The 17,684-nt window shown below is 42.7% G+C and overlaps 1 protein-coding gene across 1 annotated transcript in view; it reads right to left on the minus strand.

The window, feature by feature from the left end:
• Window positions 1–17,684, minus strand: part of SLC4A9 (solute carrier family 4 member 9) — a 369,779-nt gene that overhangs the window by 298,420 nt on the left and 53,675 nt on the right. The window contains exons 3-5 of the mRNA XM_069199298.1: window positions 14,049–14,195; window positions 13,379–13,443; window positions 4,550–4,707 (exon numbers count right to left, since the gene is read on the minus strand). Of these exons, the coding sequence (XP_069055399.1) occupies window positions 4,550–4,707; window positions 13,379–13,443; window positions 14,049–14,195 (370 nt within the window). The remainder of the gene's footprint in view (window positions 1–4,549; window positions 4,708–13,378; window positions 13,444–14,048; window positions 14,196–17,684) is intronic.

Genomic DNA, 17,684 nt, shown 5'->3' on the forward strand with positions numbered 1-17,684 from the left:
AGTTATTTTACAAGCGGAAAATCTGAGAAGGGAGTGGGGAGCTGGCAACTGAAGAGGAAGGCACAGCATTTATAGGCATGTGTAGGTGCTGCCAGCAGCCAGGCCAGGCCTACAGGGTCTCTATTCTGCAAAGCTGGCCATGGGGGACAGAGGACATCTATAGGGTATCTATATCTAATTTCAATGTTGTGATTTCTACCTATGCTTGATTAGCTTTTGTGAGTACTCTAACTTTCATTCACAAGTTCATGAAACCATGAAAAGCCAATGACGTAGCCTTCCCCTGCAAGCAGCATCTTGCGAGCCCCTTGGTAGTGGAGCGGCCTCTTTGGCCAATGAGCTGCTCATGCATATATATTACCAACCACCAGGGATCAATGATTAAGTCAATATTCTGGAACTCCCCAATGAAAGCAAGATAATTATTTTGTAATCTGTTAGCTGAATGTCCTTTCCAGCCGCCTGACAATTGCTCTTTCTCCGAGGCTTGTTTAACACAGTGAAAGTGGCATTGGCAGATGTGGAGTGGGGCAACAGTACCTCACCAAGATGTCAGCTTAGCCTGAAAGGAGAAGACTCTGCTCTCAGCTCAGACAAGTAGGTCAGTGTTACAAAACATGAATGTGTGCTCGGTGGCTGGTGGTACAGAACTGTATGTCCTTGCTTTGGAATGCAGCTGAGATCCATAGCTGGGGTATAATATTCAGTATCCTCTTCTCAGGTGGGACTTTTCACAGATGCATTCCAACCTGGTCTAAAACAAAGGGCGTGTGGCCCGGCTTAATTTGTGAAAGCACGTGCAAGGACTCGAATCTTTACTTAGGAACCCACTGCTGGCCCGGCCCTGCCAAACACTAAGGTTGCCTAATCTGGATTCCAACTCATGCCTCTATCTTTCACCACCTGATATTTTCTGTCACTGTGTCTTATTTTGTGGGTTGTTTTTTATCCGACCTAAATGTTCTCGTTTTGCTCATTATTCATTATCATTCACAGATACAGTATCTCATCCATAAAGTGAAAAGACAACCAGCAATGATGTAGTTATCTGCTATAGATCCTACATTCTTGCAGGGTCAGGCACAACCCTGCAGGAATGTTTCCACCTATTTCAGTATGATTTACATAGAATGTCTTGTATTCTTATTTGTGCCGGTACTGACTTCCCTCTACTACGCTCCAGAGCAGTGGTTCTTAACTCTCTGCTTTCTGTGGCCCCCAATGTAATCATTATGGAACATAGGGACCCCCACTGAGTTATTACTGGGAACCCGTAGACCCGGCCTAAGCATTTTCGATAATTTTAACCTCCAAAAATACATAACAAATACAAAATACAAGCATTCATCAAACAAATATAAAGATGAGGAAATATTTGATTCAATTCACAAACAAATATAAAAAAATCTAAATTTGAAAGGGGAAGGTAGGAGCGTTTCTAAATTCAACTGAGGTGATTCATCGCCCATATCATAGTCCATTTGATGCACTTACACTACTCCTATGAATCAGTGCAAGAATATTCCTACCGTAATGTTTAGCTTCAATATTTCCACTCTCAAATAAATTCCTTCACATTTACATGTGTCTCAAAATTCCCAATAAGACATTTTGCTTCTTTATTTGTATATACTTTATTCATCTGCTAAAATTACTTAATTTATTACAAATTACTTAATTTATAACAAAGTTGTAATGCTCAACAATGAACATTACAAAGTTGTCCCTTTGCCTCCCCTCCCTTCCTATACTTGATATTCATCTTGCAACACATTCTGAGTCTTCCTGAGAAAGTGGTAATAATCGACACAAGCTGCACATGTTTGGTAATGCGTATTTTACCCTAACCATCCTGGCGCCAACATGTTACTGATCTGTTGTGTTGTCCATGTATGTACGTTTCGCTACTGTCTATACCCCAGTGCATACATATGGCATCCTCCACACTTCAAGGTGGTCTCTTGTCTGATTTTGCCTCTAGGGCCAGCAAATATGTGTCCCAAATGGTACTTCTGCCTACTGCCTCCAATTTTCTGTTTAGTTCCACCAGGATGTCACTTTCTGTAATCGCCCATTGCCTCAGATCCTGATTTCCATGACTTCGCTATTCAGTATTTTAGCAACACCAGGGTTATTTCTATGCATTTTGCCTGGTATTTAATCTTCTTGGATTTGGGGAGAATGTCCAAAAGACATTCCATAGGGTCTGGTTCCAGCAGCCTCTCAGTTATCTTCCCCAGTTCCCCTAGTGCTTTCCGGCAGTGCTCCTCAATGATCACCTCAGGCACGCAGAGTGGGCCTCAACAAACATGCCGTCAATGCACCCTGGGGTCAGCTATGTCTGCTGTAGAGAGTTGAACTTGACGTATTTCAACTTGGCGTTCCAGGACACTCATTTTACTGCCTCCAAGGATTCATTAAATTTTTGTCCATAATTGCCAGACTCAACCACTCTTCCTACCTTTCTCAAGGTGCGCTAAGTGAAGGTGGGTGCTGAGCTTATACCACAAAATAGAGTGGTCCTACCGTCCATACCATGAATTCAGCAACAGCTCAGCATGTCTGACGTGGTTGGTTCCACTCGGTCCAGGGACCATAGCTTTCCCAGACTGCATACAGTGGATTGTGTGGAGAAAACGCCCAGGCCTCAAATTCTATGTGTCTCGAAAGTCTCACCATGTCCGGAGCGTCCCATGAATATATAAGTCCCCCAAAGTCAGTATCCCTGCCTCTGTCAATGGCTTCTTCTCGTGTGTCATACCCAACGTCCAAGTCACCGGCACTGGCCAAATTCGGATATCCGGTCCATACTGGAACCCATGTCCCTCGGGGTGTACAAAGCACTGCTAGCAATATTTAGCTATTGTCTCCAACTTATGTGGGTGCTTCAGGGCCTGTCCTTTAAGCATCTGTCAATGGAGCATTCAGTTGTACCAAGGTTCCTAAACACCACCTTTTGCTCGGGATTCTGAGGGCTGCTAAGCCACCTCGTCACAAACTGGAGTTGGGCTACCGCATAGTATATTTTGCAATTGGGGGCACTCAGATCACAGACTTGATTTCTAACTTGCTGAAGGAAGTTTTAGATATAAGAACGAGTATTACAGGTAAGATATTCCATACAATATTTAAATAGGTTATTAATATTTTCTAGCTCTAGGAAGGCCTAGGGTTATCAGTAACCACAGAGAGAGTGAGTTATAGAGATTGCTACAAGTTACGTCAGATATCATAGCAAAAACATTTAAGTTTAATATCCATGACCAAATGCTTAAATAATTATTTCTAGTTGTAGACATCAATGGCTTCGCAGGTTGAATCCAGGAATAAGAATAGGAAATGTGAAAGAAGTTCCTAGAGACCCCGCCTATTGCCTCTTAAGTGAATTCCCACATACCTCCAAGACTAAAACAACCAGTAAATTTATGTACTTTGGATTCATAATAGCCAAACGGGAGACAACCCGCAACTGGAAATTGCCTCGGGCCCACAGGTGCTAGCTTGGCGCAAGGAACTCCCGAAATGGGCGGATTATGAAATGGAAATGTTAAACTTGCAGGCTCAGAGGCGGGGATGCCCATCTGATAGGACCAGGGGGTGGGCGTTCCTGGTTCAGGAACTCAAGCAACTGGTCTCTCCCCTTGCAATCTCTCCGACCAGATCCACATGGGGGGGGGAGCAGGAAAGAGGGGTGTGAAGTTTACTTGGACTGGGAACTACCACCCATTGGACATATTGACTATGGAGGAAGGGAGGGTTGCACCTACAGTTGACTATTGTTGAATTGAGTAGCTCTGCACTGTACAAGGGGGGAGAAGTTGGAGAGTAGCTGGGATGGGTTTAAGGGGGATGGAGCTATCTGGGATGGACTACTACTGGCTGATATACTGACATTGAAAAATGATATTGAACTAAGGTAAATTGAATGGCTTGTGCGCTATCCCAGTGTCTTCCCTCAAAAATCAATAACATTTGTTTAAAAAAAAAAGAATAGGCAATGTGAATATATTCAGTGTCTGCCTCTCAATCTATTTTGTCCCATTCCCCCTTGCTCTGATCTACTGCCGACAGGTGTAGATATTGTTTGCAAGTGGTTAGTGGGTTTAGTAAAGTGTGGATATTGGCATTGTTCCTGCTGGATTGCAACAGTGGCAATCAAATGCACTAGTGAGCGTAGCTCTTCATGATTTATTTGATTGTAGCAAACACAGTATTGCATATATCCCAGGACTTTATTTAATTAGATACACTCATTCTGTTTTTTGTCCCCACTTTTAAAAAAATTAACAACTCATGCATTCAAAATATGATTTATATAAAAGTTAGATATTAGCCACTTAACAGAACTGACTATTGTGAGAACCCCAAGCAAATTGCAAGTACAATAGTACTGAAAGGTGGTCAACTGACTATCAAAATCATGTCTGCAAAATATTTAGTATGTTTTTTATGAGCATATGTACAGGAATTGGGTATGCGAAGAATTGTGTTTACACGCACAGAAGCAATGTATGTTAATGTTGCCATTTAAAACAATTCTAATATTTACCTGCTGGGTAGTGCCACCTCAGTCAATGCTCCAAGTACCACTGCTTCCTGTAATCTAATAAAAGCAATGAATGGCCTTTCCAGGAAGTCAACTTCACCAACAAGTATATTAGCCACTTCTGTACCCTCTGGAATCTTCTGTCTGAACCTGTTTTTTAGCTGAAATGATGGTACAAAATTGTTTTATTATTTATTGTTTGGTATTTTTTTTACAATTGTTTCATAAAAACAAGAAAAAGCATTTGCAAAAAACCACAGAAGTTCATTCTACGAGGTACATAACTCCAGAGCCTAAATATCACCCTTGAAGTACACATTCCGTACCAGCATGTATAACAGCAGATATCATTACATTAATTGTAATATTAGAGCATAAGCATATTAAATCAAATATTTCTATTTTGTAAAATGGTCCTTATTATAGAAGTACAGTTTTCTCACTTCATTTTTTGGTATCGGCTACAAACAGCTTAAGCTCTAGACCTATACTTTCTAATACATTATATGTACCGAGAGTGGGCTGTGGGTCAACTTCCTGCTCATGTTTAGATGGTTTAATTTGCATGTTTTTTTTACATCATTTGACTTTCAGTACTCAAGAGCCCATGGTATTTTCTCCTACTCTTCTTTCTCAAAGGCCTTGCTGCTGCCCAGGAGTTCCTACCTGCTTCTTACCTCCAGATATTGTCCCCATCATTGCAACCTGCCTCAAATATGTGTATGTATGTGGTGTTTCCTTAGTGCAGCCTATCCCAAAGGCAGTACAGCTCTGAACAGGGTCAAAGGCAAGCATAAAGTCAACAAGTGATAGGAGAGATAGTGGTCTGTTAATGCACGTTGTAGAGGTGTGCCACCAACTCTTTCCTAAATTGAAGCAGTGTTGAGATGGTCCTGATGGATACAGAGATGATGTATCAGAAACTAGGTGCATAAATAGAACTGGCCTGCTGCCTATTTTTTTTTATTTTCTACTGTTCTTAGTCTGCAGTCTAATGATGTCCTGGCTGCAGACATGCCAAGAATTACCAGAGACGGTGAGCTTGTTTGCATCTAGGAAAACCTAACAGAAGAGACGGAAAGGGTGGAGTCTCTCATCACTAAATAAATGTTGTGTTTAGTTAGGGTGGTATAGACAGGCTACATGAGGGTGTTCCTCCTCATACCCGCTTATTCTTTTCAGGACCCAACAGCCAGTCACCTGTTAGAGCACCGAAAGCTCCATAATGAGAAAAATCTTTAAGGAGGAGCCATAACTAATCCAATAAAAGGAACCTAGCAGGAGTGTGAAGTTAACAGATCTGGGTGATGACCTTAGATAAGGATACAGCTTAAGGGATCTAAGAAAGTTTGTGAAGTAGATTAGATTTTAAGATTAGTAAGGGGAAACTACTTTTATCTGTATGTGGTAAAGGATATTTAGTTGTAAATACTCAATGTTAGATTTGGTATCCTTGGTGTGGATTCCCCTTACTTTGTGCCATCTGACCTCCTCTTTTGCTTATGTTGTTTTTGCTGACTTTAGGACCCTAGGTACTTTACCACTGCTGACCAGTGCTAAAGTGTGTGTGCTCTTTCCCTAAAACCTGATATCAATGGATTATCCACAATTGGCATATCTAATTTGTTGATATGTAAATTATAAATTGCTCTAAATGCCACTACTGGGCTTGCAGCACTGATTGTGCTACCCACTACAGTAGCCCTTCAAACATGGCTCAGGCCTACCACTGGACAGCCTGTGTGTGCAGTTTTAAACTGATGTGTTGACCTGACAAGTTAACCCCCTTTCCAGGCACAAACCTTCCTTTTTAGTACATATAAGGCACCCCTAGATAAGCCGTGGACAGCTCCAAGGGCATGGTGCAGTGTATTTAAAAAGTTAGACATGTACTTCTGAGTTTTACATATCCAGGTAGTGAAAAACGCTTTAATTTGTTTTTCACTACTACAAGGTCTATCCCTCCCATGGGCTAACAATGGGATTACATTATTGCATTTTATAAGTGTAATTTCCATTTGGGAAGAGATGGGACCCCAAGTTTGGTGTCTGTTAAATCACAATTTAAAATCACAATTTATGGTGAAGTTGAATTTTAAATTGTAATTCTGATAGTGCCACTTTTAGAAAGTTGGCATTTTCTTACTTTAAATCATCTAGTGTCTTCTGTCTTTTTCTGAGTACACGTCTGGGTCAGTGATAGCTGGGCTCTTGTATGTTCACTGCCGACAGCCACACACAAAGGGTGCTTAAGTGTGATTGAGTGACCATCTGCATGTTGATGGGCCATCCTAGGCAGGATGGGAGGGAGGATCTGACACACCCGAATCGGCTATATCCTGAGGTCACAAAGGGGGGCATAACCCTTAGTAGTGTGTCTGAAGCCAGGGCAGGAAGAGAAGGGACTCTGTGTACTTCAAATGGCTCTTTTTTAAGTCTCCCCCACTTCATAGGCACCACTGTGTATAGGAACTGGACTTCTGACCCCACCAAATCAGTACACTTCTGGACCTGAGGACATTCTGCCAGGAAGAAGGACTGCTGTGCTGCTGAAGGGACTGTGACTCTGCTGGACTCTGTTGGACTTTGCTGGACTCCTGCTCTACTGTGCCTACCTTTCTGCCTACTGTCCTCCTTGCCTGGGAGTGAGAAGGGCTCGACCTGCATCTCTACATCCCCAGAATCAAAGTGACTCCAAGGGATGGCTGGCTTGCCTCCTCTCTTAAGTCTCAAGGACATGAAAGACTTCCAACAACACTTCCGCAGCTTCACTCCTTGACGTCAAAGCAACCCCAAACCAAGGTACTTTTCAGTGGGACAAGGCTGGTCCCTGTATCCGACCCGCACTCCATCTTGGACAGCCTGGCTTTTCTGATTCCACCCACTCTCATGCAATCAGATAGCCCCAGTGGACACTTTATGCTTTTAAGCACTATATTTGCAGATATTATTTAAAAAATCATATCTCTTCTACTAATTAGATTTTTGTTGTTTTGGTCTGGTTTTATATATTAAATCAAGCTCTATTTTTCTAACCTGGTATGGATCCTTTTTGTGGGGTGCTTTCACTGTTTTACTGTTTTAACTGTTGCACAAATACTTTACACATTGCCTCCTGAATTAAGCTTGCCTGCTCTGTGTCATGCTTCCAGAGGGTGAGCACAAGTTAATTTATGATGTTTAGCTGACTTACCCTGATTAGGATTGTGGTTCCTGCTTGAACTGGGTGAGTACTTCTGCCAACCAGAAACCCAATTTATAATACTCACCTTAGAATAAATTGCTTTTGAAGGAACATTTACTTCCACCAAGCATGCATTTCCACATTAATTATTAAAGATTAGCTGTATTTGACAGTGAACCATCTCTCATTGTACAACACATTTTCTGGTGATATTGGAGAGCAAGAGATAGTTGGCAGTATAAAGAAGTCTGGTAGCTATTTAGGATGTGATTTGTACCCTGAATGGAAATAGAGGCCCTGCTGAGGCACTTATATGTGAGGCACAGGAAATGCCCTAGGACGTTATTCTTTTTGATGAATAATTGTATTTCCAATTCCCATTCATCTCTTGGTCCCCAGTAACTATAACTCGTGCTCTTGCCACGCACAGCTGTCTGATCAATCATTTTATTGCAAATGTTGCAGTGATAATATGAAAGGTGGGATAGAAGATGTTATCAATGATATAACATGTGGAGTAATTAACTGTGCAAGGTGAAGGCGTGAGTAACAGTTACCTTAGGGTGCGAGTTATAGTTACTTGAAAGAACTCTAACTATAACTGCTGAATTTCCATGGTTTTGTATGAGTAAATTCAGGACCTAACTAGAACATCCCTGTAACCTTTGTTTTTTTCCATGAATTTCTATATTTTTTTTAACATATAGTAATTTCTATTACTATATGTTAATCCAACCAATGCCGTACACGGTCTTTGGTCGTGCGTGGTGGCGGTTGGCCACTGGGCCAGCCCTGCGGCCAGGTCCTGAGGCTAAGCCCCCATAAGCATGCAACCTAACTCTATGCACGGCCTTCTCGTGTGTACAGTAGAGGTTGCCCACAGGGGCTGGCCTGCAGCAATTCCTGCTGACAACCCCCTAACAATCCAACCTGATGCTGTGCATGACCCTTTGTGCATGCACTGCAGAAGTTGTTTGTGGCCTCTCTGGGTGTGAGAATAGGTGTGAGAGGCTGTATCTGGGGGTAATAGTGGCTGTCAGAGTGTCTTTCTGGGTGTGAGAGTGCATACATCAGTGTTTTGGTAGGCGCATCAGTATGTGTGTGGGTCTGTGAGTTGGTGCATCAAGGTGTCAGTGGGTCTGTTAGTGAGTGCGTGATGCTCTGAGTGGGTGTGAGAGTGGGTGCATAACTGTCTGAGTGGGTCTGAGTGGGTGCGTGATGATCTGACTGGGGCTGTGAGTGCATGAGGGTCTGAGTGGGTCTTTGATGGATGCGTGAGTGTCTGAGTGGGCCTTGAGTGGGTGCATAAGTGGGTGGTGAGTGGGAGAATTGATTGAAAGAGAGACAGAAAGAGAGAAGAAAAGTGAGAGAGAAAGAGAGAGTTTTTTAGGCTTTAATACCTCATATACATTAGAGTGAGATACATTTGTTGGATTAAAAAAAGTCTTTTTTTTTTAAGTATATAATATATATATATATATATATATTTTTTTTATTGAGTATGAGTCCATCTGGACTTGAACACTCATAGCTCAGTGTGAAGGTCTGTGACATTAGACATTAGACAGATGTTTAAACAGTGACCATTTTGCACCATTCTGTGAGTGCTACACCTGCCTTGTGTCTGTTTCTGTGTTGTACTGAAAGTATTTACCGTTCTCACACTTACTGTAGGTTTTTTCAATTCAAATTCTCTCATTTTATCAGTCAGAATCAAAAGTTATGGTGCTGTTTTGATGCACAAGTGCGAAAAGTTGAGTCGTTCTCTACCTGTGATAACATCATGGGGGCAAGATGCCTCATGCAACTTCCATTTTCATAGTAATGTTGGTTTAATTACAGCTGTGTTAAGCATCAACATTGACACCTCGGCTTTCCAAGTGGCTAGTTGGTTACCAGTGAGCCTCTTCTCTATTAGTGAAACTGATCACATGTGACAGAGAGGGTTCACTGATGTAGTACTGGTACACTCTACTATTGTTATGTTCTACCTTAATATTTGTATATTGTTTGGGGGCCCTAACTGTGTGGTGCATGATAGCCTCTAAAAGCAAAAAAACAACCATGTCATAGAGGACAACAGGAAGAAATGACCAGGAAAACAGGTTTCCTTTCTCAGCATTCCATCTGAAGAGATATGATTATACTAGCATAATACATGTAGAGAAAATTGATCCACCTCAAGTAAAATAACATGGGTTCGCAGTGCTAGAGATATGGGCTACAAGTGACTAAGGGGGTCTCTTTGAGTTTGGTGGATTATGGGCATCCGCCAAAACGTAGTGACTGCCCCACTCACCAAACTTTGTTTTTGCTCGCCTCATTTCGGGTGGAGAAAGCACCAGGTTTCTAGCTACTGAGGGTCAACTCACTCAGCTGTTGGAAACATTTGATCAATGGCACATCTGCTACAGTGCAGGTGATCGATGTATATCAGAAGGTCCTCAATGTATGTCAGAAGGTTCTTACAGTTTAGGGCATTGCTTCCAATGTAGATTTTTTCTGTTCAAGATCACACAGAAAATCCTGGCTGTCCTGAGCAAGGAAAAAACACAGATGACCCCCAAAGCATTTAGAAAAACGCCCAGAATATCATGGTCATTTGTGTTTTGTTTTTCAGTATCAAACCCCAGCTTTAAGAGTTTGTTACTGAAATGCAAAAATCTTTGCTGAGTGGGTGTAGGAAAGGGCCACTGTCGGCATGGTTACCTCCCCCCACACTTTTTGCCTGACGTTGATGCCAGCTTTGATTGGAAGTGTGCTGGGATCCTGCTAACCAGGCCCCAACACCAGTGTTTTTCCCCAAAATCTGTACCTTTCTTTCTGCAGTTGGCACACCCATGGCATACAGTTAAGTGCCTTGTAAAAGGTACCCATGATATCAAGGGCCCTGAGGCCAGGGAATGTCCCCCAGGGCTGCAGCATGTCTTATGCCACCCTGGGAGAACCCTCACCAAGCACATATACACTGCCTTTGCAGCTTGTGTGTGTGCTGGTGGGGAGAAAAAGGCAAAGTCGACATGACACACCTCTCAGGGTGCCATGCCCACAAACCACTGCCTGTGGCATAGGTAAGTCAGACCTCTAGCAGGCCTTACAGCCTTAAGGCAGGGCGCACTATACCACAGTTGAGGGCATAGCTGCATGAGCAATATGCCCTTGCAGTGTCTAAGTTCATTCTTAGACATTGTAAGTGATGGAACCATACTGCATATATATTGTCTGGGAGTTTGTCATTAGGAACTCCACAGCTCCATAATGGCTTCGTTGAATACTGAGAAGTTTTCTATCAAACTTCTCAGCACAATAACCCTACACTGATGCCAGTGTGGGAGGTATTGAAAAATGCACCATGGCGCCTGAATGTTTGCCAAACTGCTAGTGCAGGACTGACCGGTCTGTGCCAGCCTGCCACTTTCAGACAAGTTTCTGAGCACATGGGGTGAGAGCCTTTGTGCTCTCTGTGGTCAGAAGCAAAGCCTATCCTGGGTGAAGGTGCTTCACACTGTAACACCTGGCAGTGAGCCTCAAAGGCTCAAGCCTCCGGTTACAGTGCCCAAGGGGAGTCTAGCTAGAGGATTTGCCCACCCCCCAGACAGAGCCCCACTTGTGGTGGCACGTCCGGCAGGAAAATTAGTGAAAACAGGGAGGAGTGACCACCACAGCTAGGGCCACCCCTAAGGTGTCCAGAGCGGAGGTGACCCCCTCCCTACAGAATCCTCCAATTAGGTTTGGAGGACAGTGACCAATAGTGTAAGGTTTGTGCCCCCCTTCCCAAAGGAAGTGGACACAAGAAGAGTGTAGCCACCCTCAGGGACAGTAGCCATTGGCTACTGCACTGTGACCCCTGAAATGCTCCTAAATCTAGGATTTAAGGGCCTCCCTGAACCCAGCTCACCAGATTCATGTGCGACATGACAAGAAAGAAGAAGGACTGCTTAGCTGAACCCCCATCAGAGAAGAAGTAAGATGACAACTGACTTGGCCCCACCCCTACCGACCAGTCACCTGCTTCAAAGAACTTGCACAAGAACAGCGACGCCTCCAGAGGGACCAGTGACCTCTGCCAAGTTCCAGAGGACTGCCCTGCACCCAAAAGGACCAAGAACTCCTGTGGACAGCAGCCCTGTCCAAGAAGAAACAACACCCAAGGACTCCAGCACCACTTTGAATACGTGAGTCCTGACCAATCTGCACCCGACGCCCACGGCCCGTGTCCAGGTGATCCAACCGCCTAGAGAGGGTCACCAGGTGATTGCGAGCAAGTGCCCACCCAAAGTTGACTTCTCCAGCCCTCTACGACGACGCCTGCAGAGGAAATCTCAAGGACCCCCCGACAGCGAAAGCTCCAGGCGAAGATATCCAACGCCTAAAAGACCACTGCACCTGCAGCCCCAGGCCTAGGAGAACCCAACCTCTGATGCAGCTACGTTCAGCAGGTGCCCCTCCTCCCTGTCCAGCCTGTGGTTTGCCCGAGTTGAACCCCTGGACCTCGCCTGCAGCATCTGAGTGACCCCTCATAGAGAATCATTGGAAACCCGAAGTCTGGTATGCACCCTGCACCCAACTGCCTCAGTGCCGCTGAGGGTGTATGCTTGGTACCTACATGTGGCCCCCCAGTTCTCCTCTAAACCCACCAGGTCTTCCCTCCGAAGTTGGGGTACTTACCTGTAGGTAGTCCTGATTCCGAGTGCCCCCAGTCTTCATCGGAGCCCATGTTAAATTTGCCTCAACTTTGACCTCTTCACCAGGCCGGCCCCGTGTTGCTGGTGATGGCTGTTTGGGGTTAACTTGAATCCCAACCTGTGGACTTTCTAACCCCCGGAGACTGGAACTGTAAGTCAAGTACTTAGCTGTAAATCGTAGTAACGTTTCTTCCTCCCAGGAACTGTTTCTGAAAATTGCACTGTCAACTTTTAAAACAGATAACTGCCAATATTTCAAAAACTGTATAAATTATCGATTTCAAACAAAGTACTATTGACATATGTGTGAAATACGAATCTATTGAAGTACTTACCTGCAACTTGAATCTTGTGGTTCTAGAAATAAATTAAGAAAATATATTTTTGCCCTCTAAAAATCATTGGTCTGGAGTTAAGTCATTGAGTGTGTGCTTCTTCTATTGTCTGTGTGTGTACAACAAATGCTTTGCACTACCCTCTGATAAGCATAAGTGCTCGACCAAACTACCACAAAAGAGATCATTAGTAGTATCTACTTTAGCCTCTGTTAAGCCTCTGGGGAACCCCTGGGCTCTCTGCACACTATTTCTCATTTCGATATAGTATATACAGAGCCAGCTTCCTACATTGGGCAAAACAAAATCAGATATCTCTGCCTTAAGTTTAACTTCTGGACAAGTGGCTTCACTGAAGGCTTAAGGGCTTGGCATCTATAACCAGGGAGGATGGCCTTGCTCCGGAAGCATGCAGGCCCCAGTCTTCACTAGCATGTCGGGCAGCCTGATATTCTCTAAATGACCTGTTGTAAATCTTTAGAGTCAAAACACTTATTCTTTGTCTATCTTTCGAACAACTCATCTAAGAGTGGCCATATTTGCATGGTTGATTAAAAGCATTGCGCCCAAGCATGTTTTTCAAACTGACATTCCGTTACATCAGTAATAATTTTTGATTATTTGTTACCTGTTCTCGAAGAGGACTGTCTGAAAGTTCCAGAACTGATCCGTTCTTTGATGTTCTTTTACCTGCTGTGAAAGATAATTTATATTTATCTCAATTATTAATAAAACTGTCATAACGATATCACACATCTAACGTCATACAGTTGTTATATTTTCTGATATTACTAGAGTTCATGTAAAAAACCCACTGACAAGCCTCAGTTTGTAAAAATTTGGTAGAGTTCAACATAGCTTCAGAAGGCCTCTACCAATGTAATTTTTTTTATGCTAGCTACCGTATGTAAACGAATTCAGTAGAGAGTCATCTTATGTAAATGTATCTAATGTGGATGTCTTGAAGTTGTTTCATGAATCCTTTTTTCCTGGGTATATGTGGGACACCGCTCATGAAAATCATCAAAATCTGTCTACATTTTACAGAATACTTTCATTAAAAAATACATTTTCCCTGAAGGAGCTCTTTTCTAGAGGTTTCCCTTACGTGGTAACTGGCACTTCACCAACTGAGAGCTGCAATCACCCCACTCCTTAAAACTTTTGGGCTGTGTGTGGACTTAGATCAGTAGAAGGTTGGACCTGGATTCCTTTCCTACTCCGGTTTTCTTTCTCTTCTGTGTGTTGTGAGGTTATGTTTAGAATGTGAAACGTGTGTAATGTTCACTTCAACTTACCACAACAAGAACATTTTCCAGAACTGGCTGCAATTCGATGGGGCTTTGTAATCAGGTGCAGGTGTCTTCGGAGAAGAATGTTCACAACTTTTTCCTTCAGCTCTGGGGTTAAGGTGTTGTTCGCAATCTGAATATTGGCAGCAGTTTCTTAAAACACACAAACAAATAATTATTATGTTACCTTGTAATCAAGAATTCACCATTTCTTAAGGGACACGGATAATTGTTATTTTATCTTGTAATAAAGACTTAATCCATAAGTTGATATCAAGTGATGACCTATAAATGGCTGCATAAAAGAATAACACGTCGCACACTTTAGCTCTTTAATCTCTTTCTTGTTCTCTTGCACTCTTTCTTAGAGTTGGTACAACACGTCTTTATCAAACTACCCTGCTCATGTCCTCAATCATGACATAGAAGTGACACAACAAATAAAATAAAATATTTCCTCTCTAATTATGTAATCAGTGGCATCACCCCCACTTCACATATGATATCATCAGTGACATCACCAATATTAGCACATTATACTTCTGTACTTTACTGTTCACCTATCGCATGGATACTCAACAGCACTGCTTCCGGGTCAAATCCAGGCAGGCATTTATTTTTCCCACAATTGGTTTTCTTGAGATAAATTTGCACACAGTGTATGAAAGATAGGGGAAATTGATATTGTCTAGCTATACTAAAATGACAATGAAACGAGATACCTCACTGAGTTTAAATGCTCAGCTCTAACACTCGTACTCGATAGCTGATAACACCAGAGTAGCGTCTACTGACTTTAATGTATTCACGACAATAGGAATATTTTGCATTCAAGCAATTGTAGGAACTTGGCTTTTGTATGGCAAGCTAACTGTGACAACATCAAACGTTTAATACTGACTTACTACAAATGCCAGGGTCATCTGGGGACAAAAGAAACAGAAGAGGAAGATGGAAGATGGAAGCATGTGTGCGCTAGGTTTGCTATTCAAAATTCACCAATTAGTGGAAACAGGATGGTTATTTCCTAGGAGAATATATTATTTCTGTGGCAATCAAGTGCATAGATATTTATTCCCAAAGTGGACAGGAACTAGGCTTTTGGGTAGTGTGATTCCTGGAGTTCAATAGGTGGAAACCCTGCCTGAAGGAAAAATATGTGATGTGCGGGGGGTTGTGTGGGCAGTGGAAAGATATTTCGAACTAATGATACCTCATTTAGGGTGTATATGGGGCTTTACACGCCATAGAACATTTATCTTTGGTTTTGGATGAAGCTTTATATAGCACTACAGATGCTATAGAGAAATTAACACATTCAAATTCACATGGTATCCCTACAAAACCGTTTAGTACTAGATTATATACTAGCAGCAAAAGGCGGAGTTTCTGCATTCATAGGGAAAGACTATTGTGTGTATATCAAAAATAATCATGAGGATATACAGAATGATTTTGGAATAATATGAAAAGTCCAATCACGTTTGAGATTTGATTCTGAATTGGTAATTTTAGACTAGCTAAAACAATGCGGCTGGAAGATTGACATAGGATGTTTTATGATTGTTGAGATATGCTTAACATTATGTGTAATAAGTATGTGTATTAAAATTCTGTTGAAAAGCGGTGTATCAGCAAAAACAGGTGTAGTAAGGGGAAATCCATCTCCATATCGTTAGTTACAATCAACCAAAGTTATGGACCCAAGTCACAGCTGAGTAAATAAATTCGGTTGAATAGTAAGTTTTGACAAGTAGTGGAGGACTGCGGGGAAGTAGAGAAGGATGGTAGATGTGACAAGGACATGTTGACACATTGTTTAAACTCAAACCAAAGTAACATATTAGAAGAGCAGGTAAATGTTTACAAAATAAACTATGGATTGTAAGGGCGTGTTGCTTACACTCTAAAAATTGTATTGGGAGGGCAGGTTATTGTGTAAGAAGAAGACAGTTGATGTGACAAGGACATGTTATACTTTAACCAAAGAGACATGGAGAAGGCTATATGGCAATGTTTTAACTGTTAGAATATAAAAGGCATTTGGTGGAGGAGTTCGAAAGAACTTATGACTTGTTCAAAGGAATCATCCTTGGTGAGAGCTCTCCTGCTAAACACGGGATGATGGCCTTTTGCTTTCATTGGTGGTATCTGTTTGCCACCTCTAAATCGAAGCTAAGTAAAAGTTCTTTGTAAAACATTCATAGTGGTTTGTGTAGATTTTTCTAAATGAAGGGACAGGCTGAAATGTAATTTATTTATATTTAACAACACAATGTCACTTGCAGTTAGGCATCAGCAGAGAAATAGATCATGAAGACTGTCATGCAAAGTCATAATTCCTGTTATGTCAAGTCCCAGGGGCTGTAAAGTTTCAAGGTGTAATGTCAGCCACGTGATGTAGTCCACGTGCTGGTATATAAAATGTAGCCAGGTTAAGAGAAGTACATGTCAAAGAGAAAAACAGATCATTCTGTCAGAATAAGCTTTGACATGTCTGAATGGTCAAAGGAGTACATATCCTTCTGTCACTCTATGTTTATGGTTGATATATTTTTGTTAGCATGTTGTGGTCGGTAAAAAACACCAGCCACATACCAACAGAAAACAGTGATGGACATGAACATAAAAAGTAACATCCTTAAACATTCCCACAAATGTTAACCTGCCCACCCTCTTGGTGGGCACTCAAGCTTAATCCTAGAAATAGTATGGACCAGTAGCACATGTGGTATTTCCTAAGCGATATAGCTGTCTATGGGCGTACCCAGTATTGTTGCAATTATGTGTTACGAGAGAGTGTTAATCCTCTTAGTTTGTAGGGTAGTTACTTGCTAGATGAGCTCTAAAGGTCACCGTTGAGCATGCCTCAGAACCCCAGTGCCAGGATGAGTTTTCCATCCCCAGACCCACTCCCAGCCCGAGCCCCTGCTTCTGGTGGAGATTCAAGCAGAGTGTTAAGAAAGGGGTGAGCTGACAGCGAGTGCGTCGCAGCCTGTAATGTTGGACACACTACAAGTGCTTCAACAGTCACAGCAACCTTAGAAAGCTGGAGCATGTCAGCTCTCTGAATTAGTGGAATAGCAGCTTAATAAAGGGGCTCCAGAGGTCGCTATTGGATTCTCTCGGGACACCTTTGTCAAGGAGATTTTCTCTATTCCTATCGTAGTGGTAACCAGTGTGCGAGTATAGTTTGGTGGGCTGTCAACAGCGCCAGGCCTATCTGGTGCCCCCTTTGAGTTTTGAGTGGGAAGGTGAGCGGGTTGGGGAGATAGAGTATAGTGTACGCTGGGAACCTTGGTATCTGGGTGTTCAGGTGAGTATCTATATCCTGTAGGACTTAGGTCCAGAACTGAGAAATCCCGGGGCATTCCCACAGAATGTGAAGCAGTGTGTCTTGTACTCCACAAAATCTCCAACACTCACCTGATCGAGTGAAGTAGCATTGTCGGAGTCATATGGGTGTTTAATACCAGTATGTAGTGATTTTGACTGCTGTTTCTATGCTTTTTAGATTGTGGGCAGTGTGATAGGCTTTATAGTAAATCTCCTCCCACCTCTGTGGGTGTCATGCCTCTGCCGAGCTCCTGTTCCCAGCGACGTTGTCCTGAGGGTCGCGGGGTCGGAGGGTCGTGGAGGAGG

The sequence above is a fragment of the Pleurodeles waltl genome, chromosome 7, assembly GCF_031143425.1.
Source record: "Pleurodeles waltl isolate 20211129_DDA chromosome 7, aPleWal1.hap1.20221129, whole genome shotgun sequence".
Classification (NCBI taxonomy): domain Eukaryota; kingdom Metazoa; phylum Chordata; class Amphibia; order Caudata; family Salamandridae; genus Pleurodeles; species Pleurodeles waltl.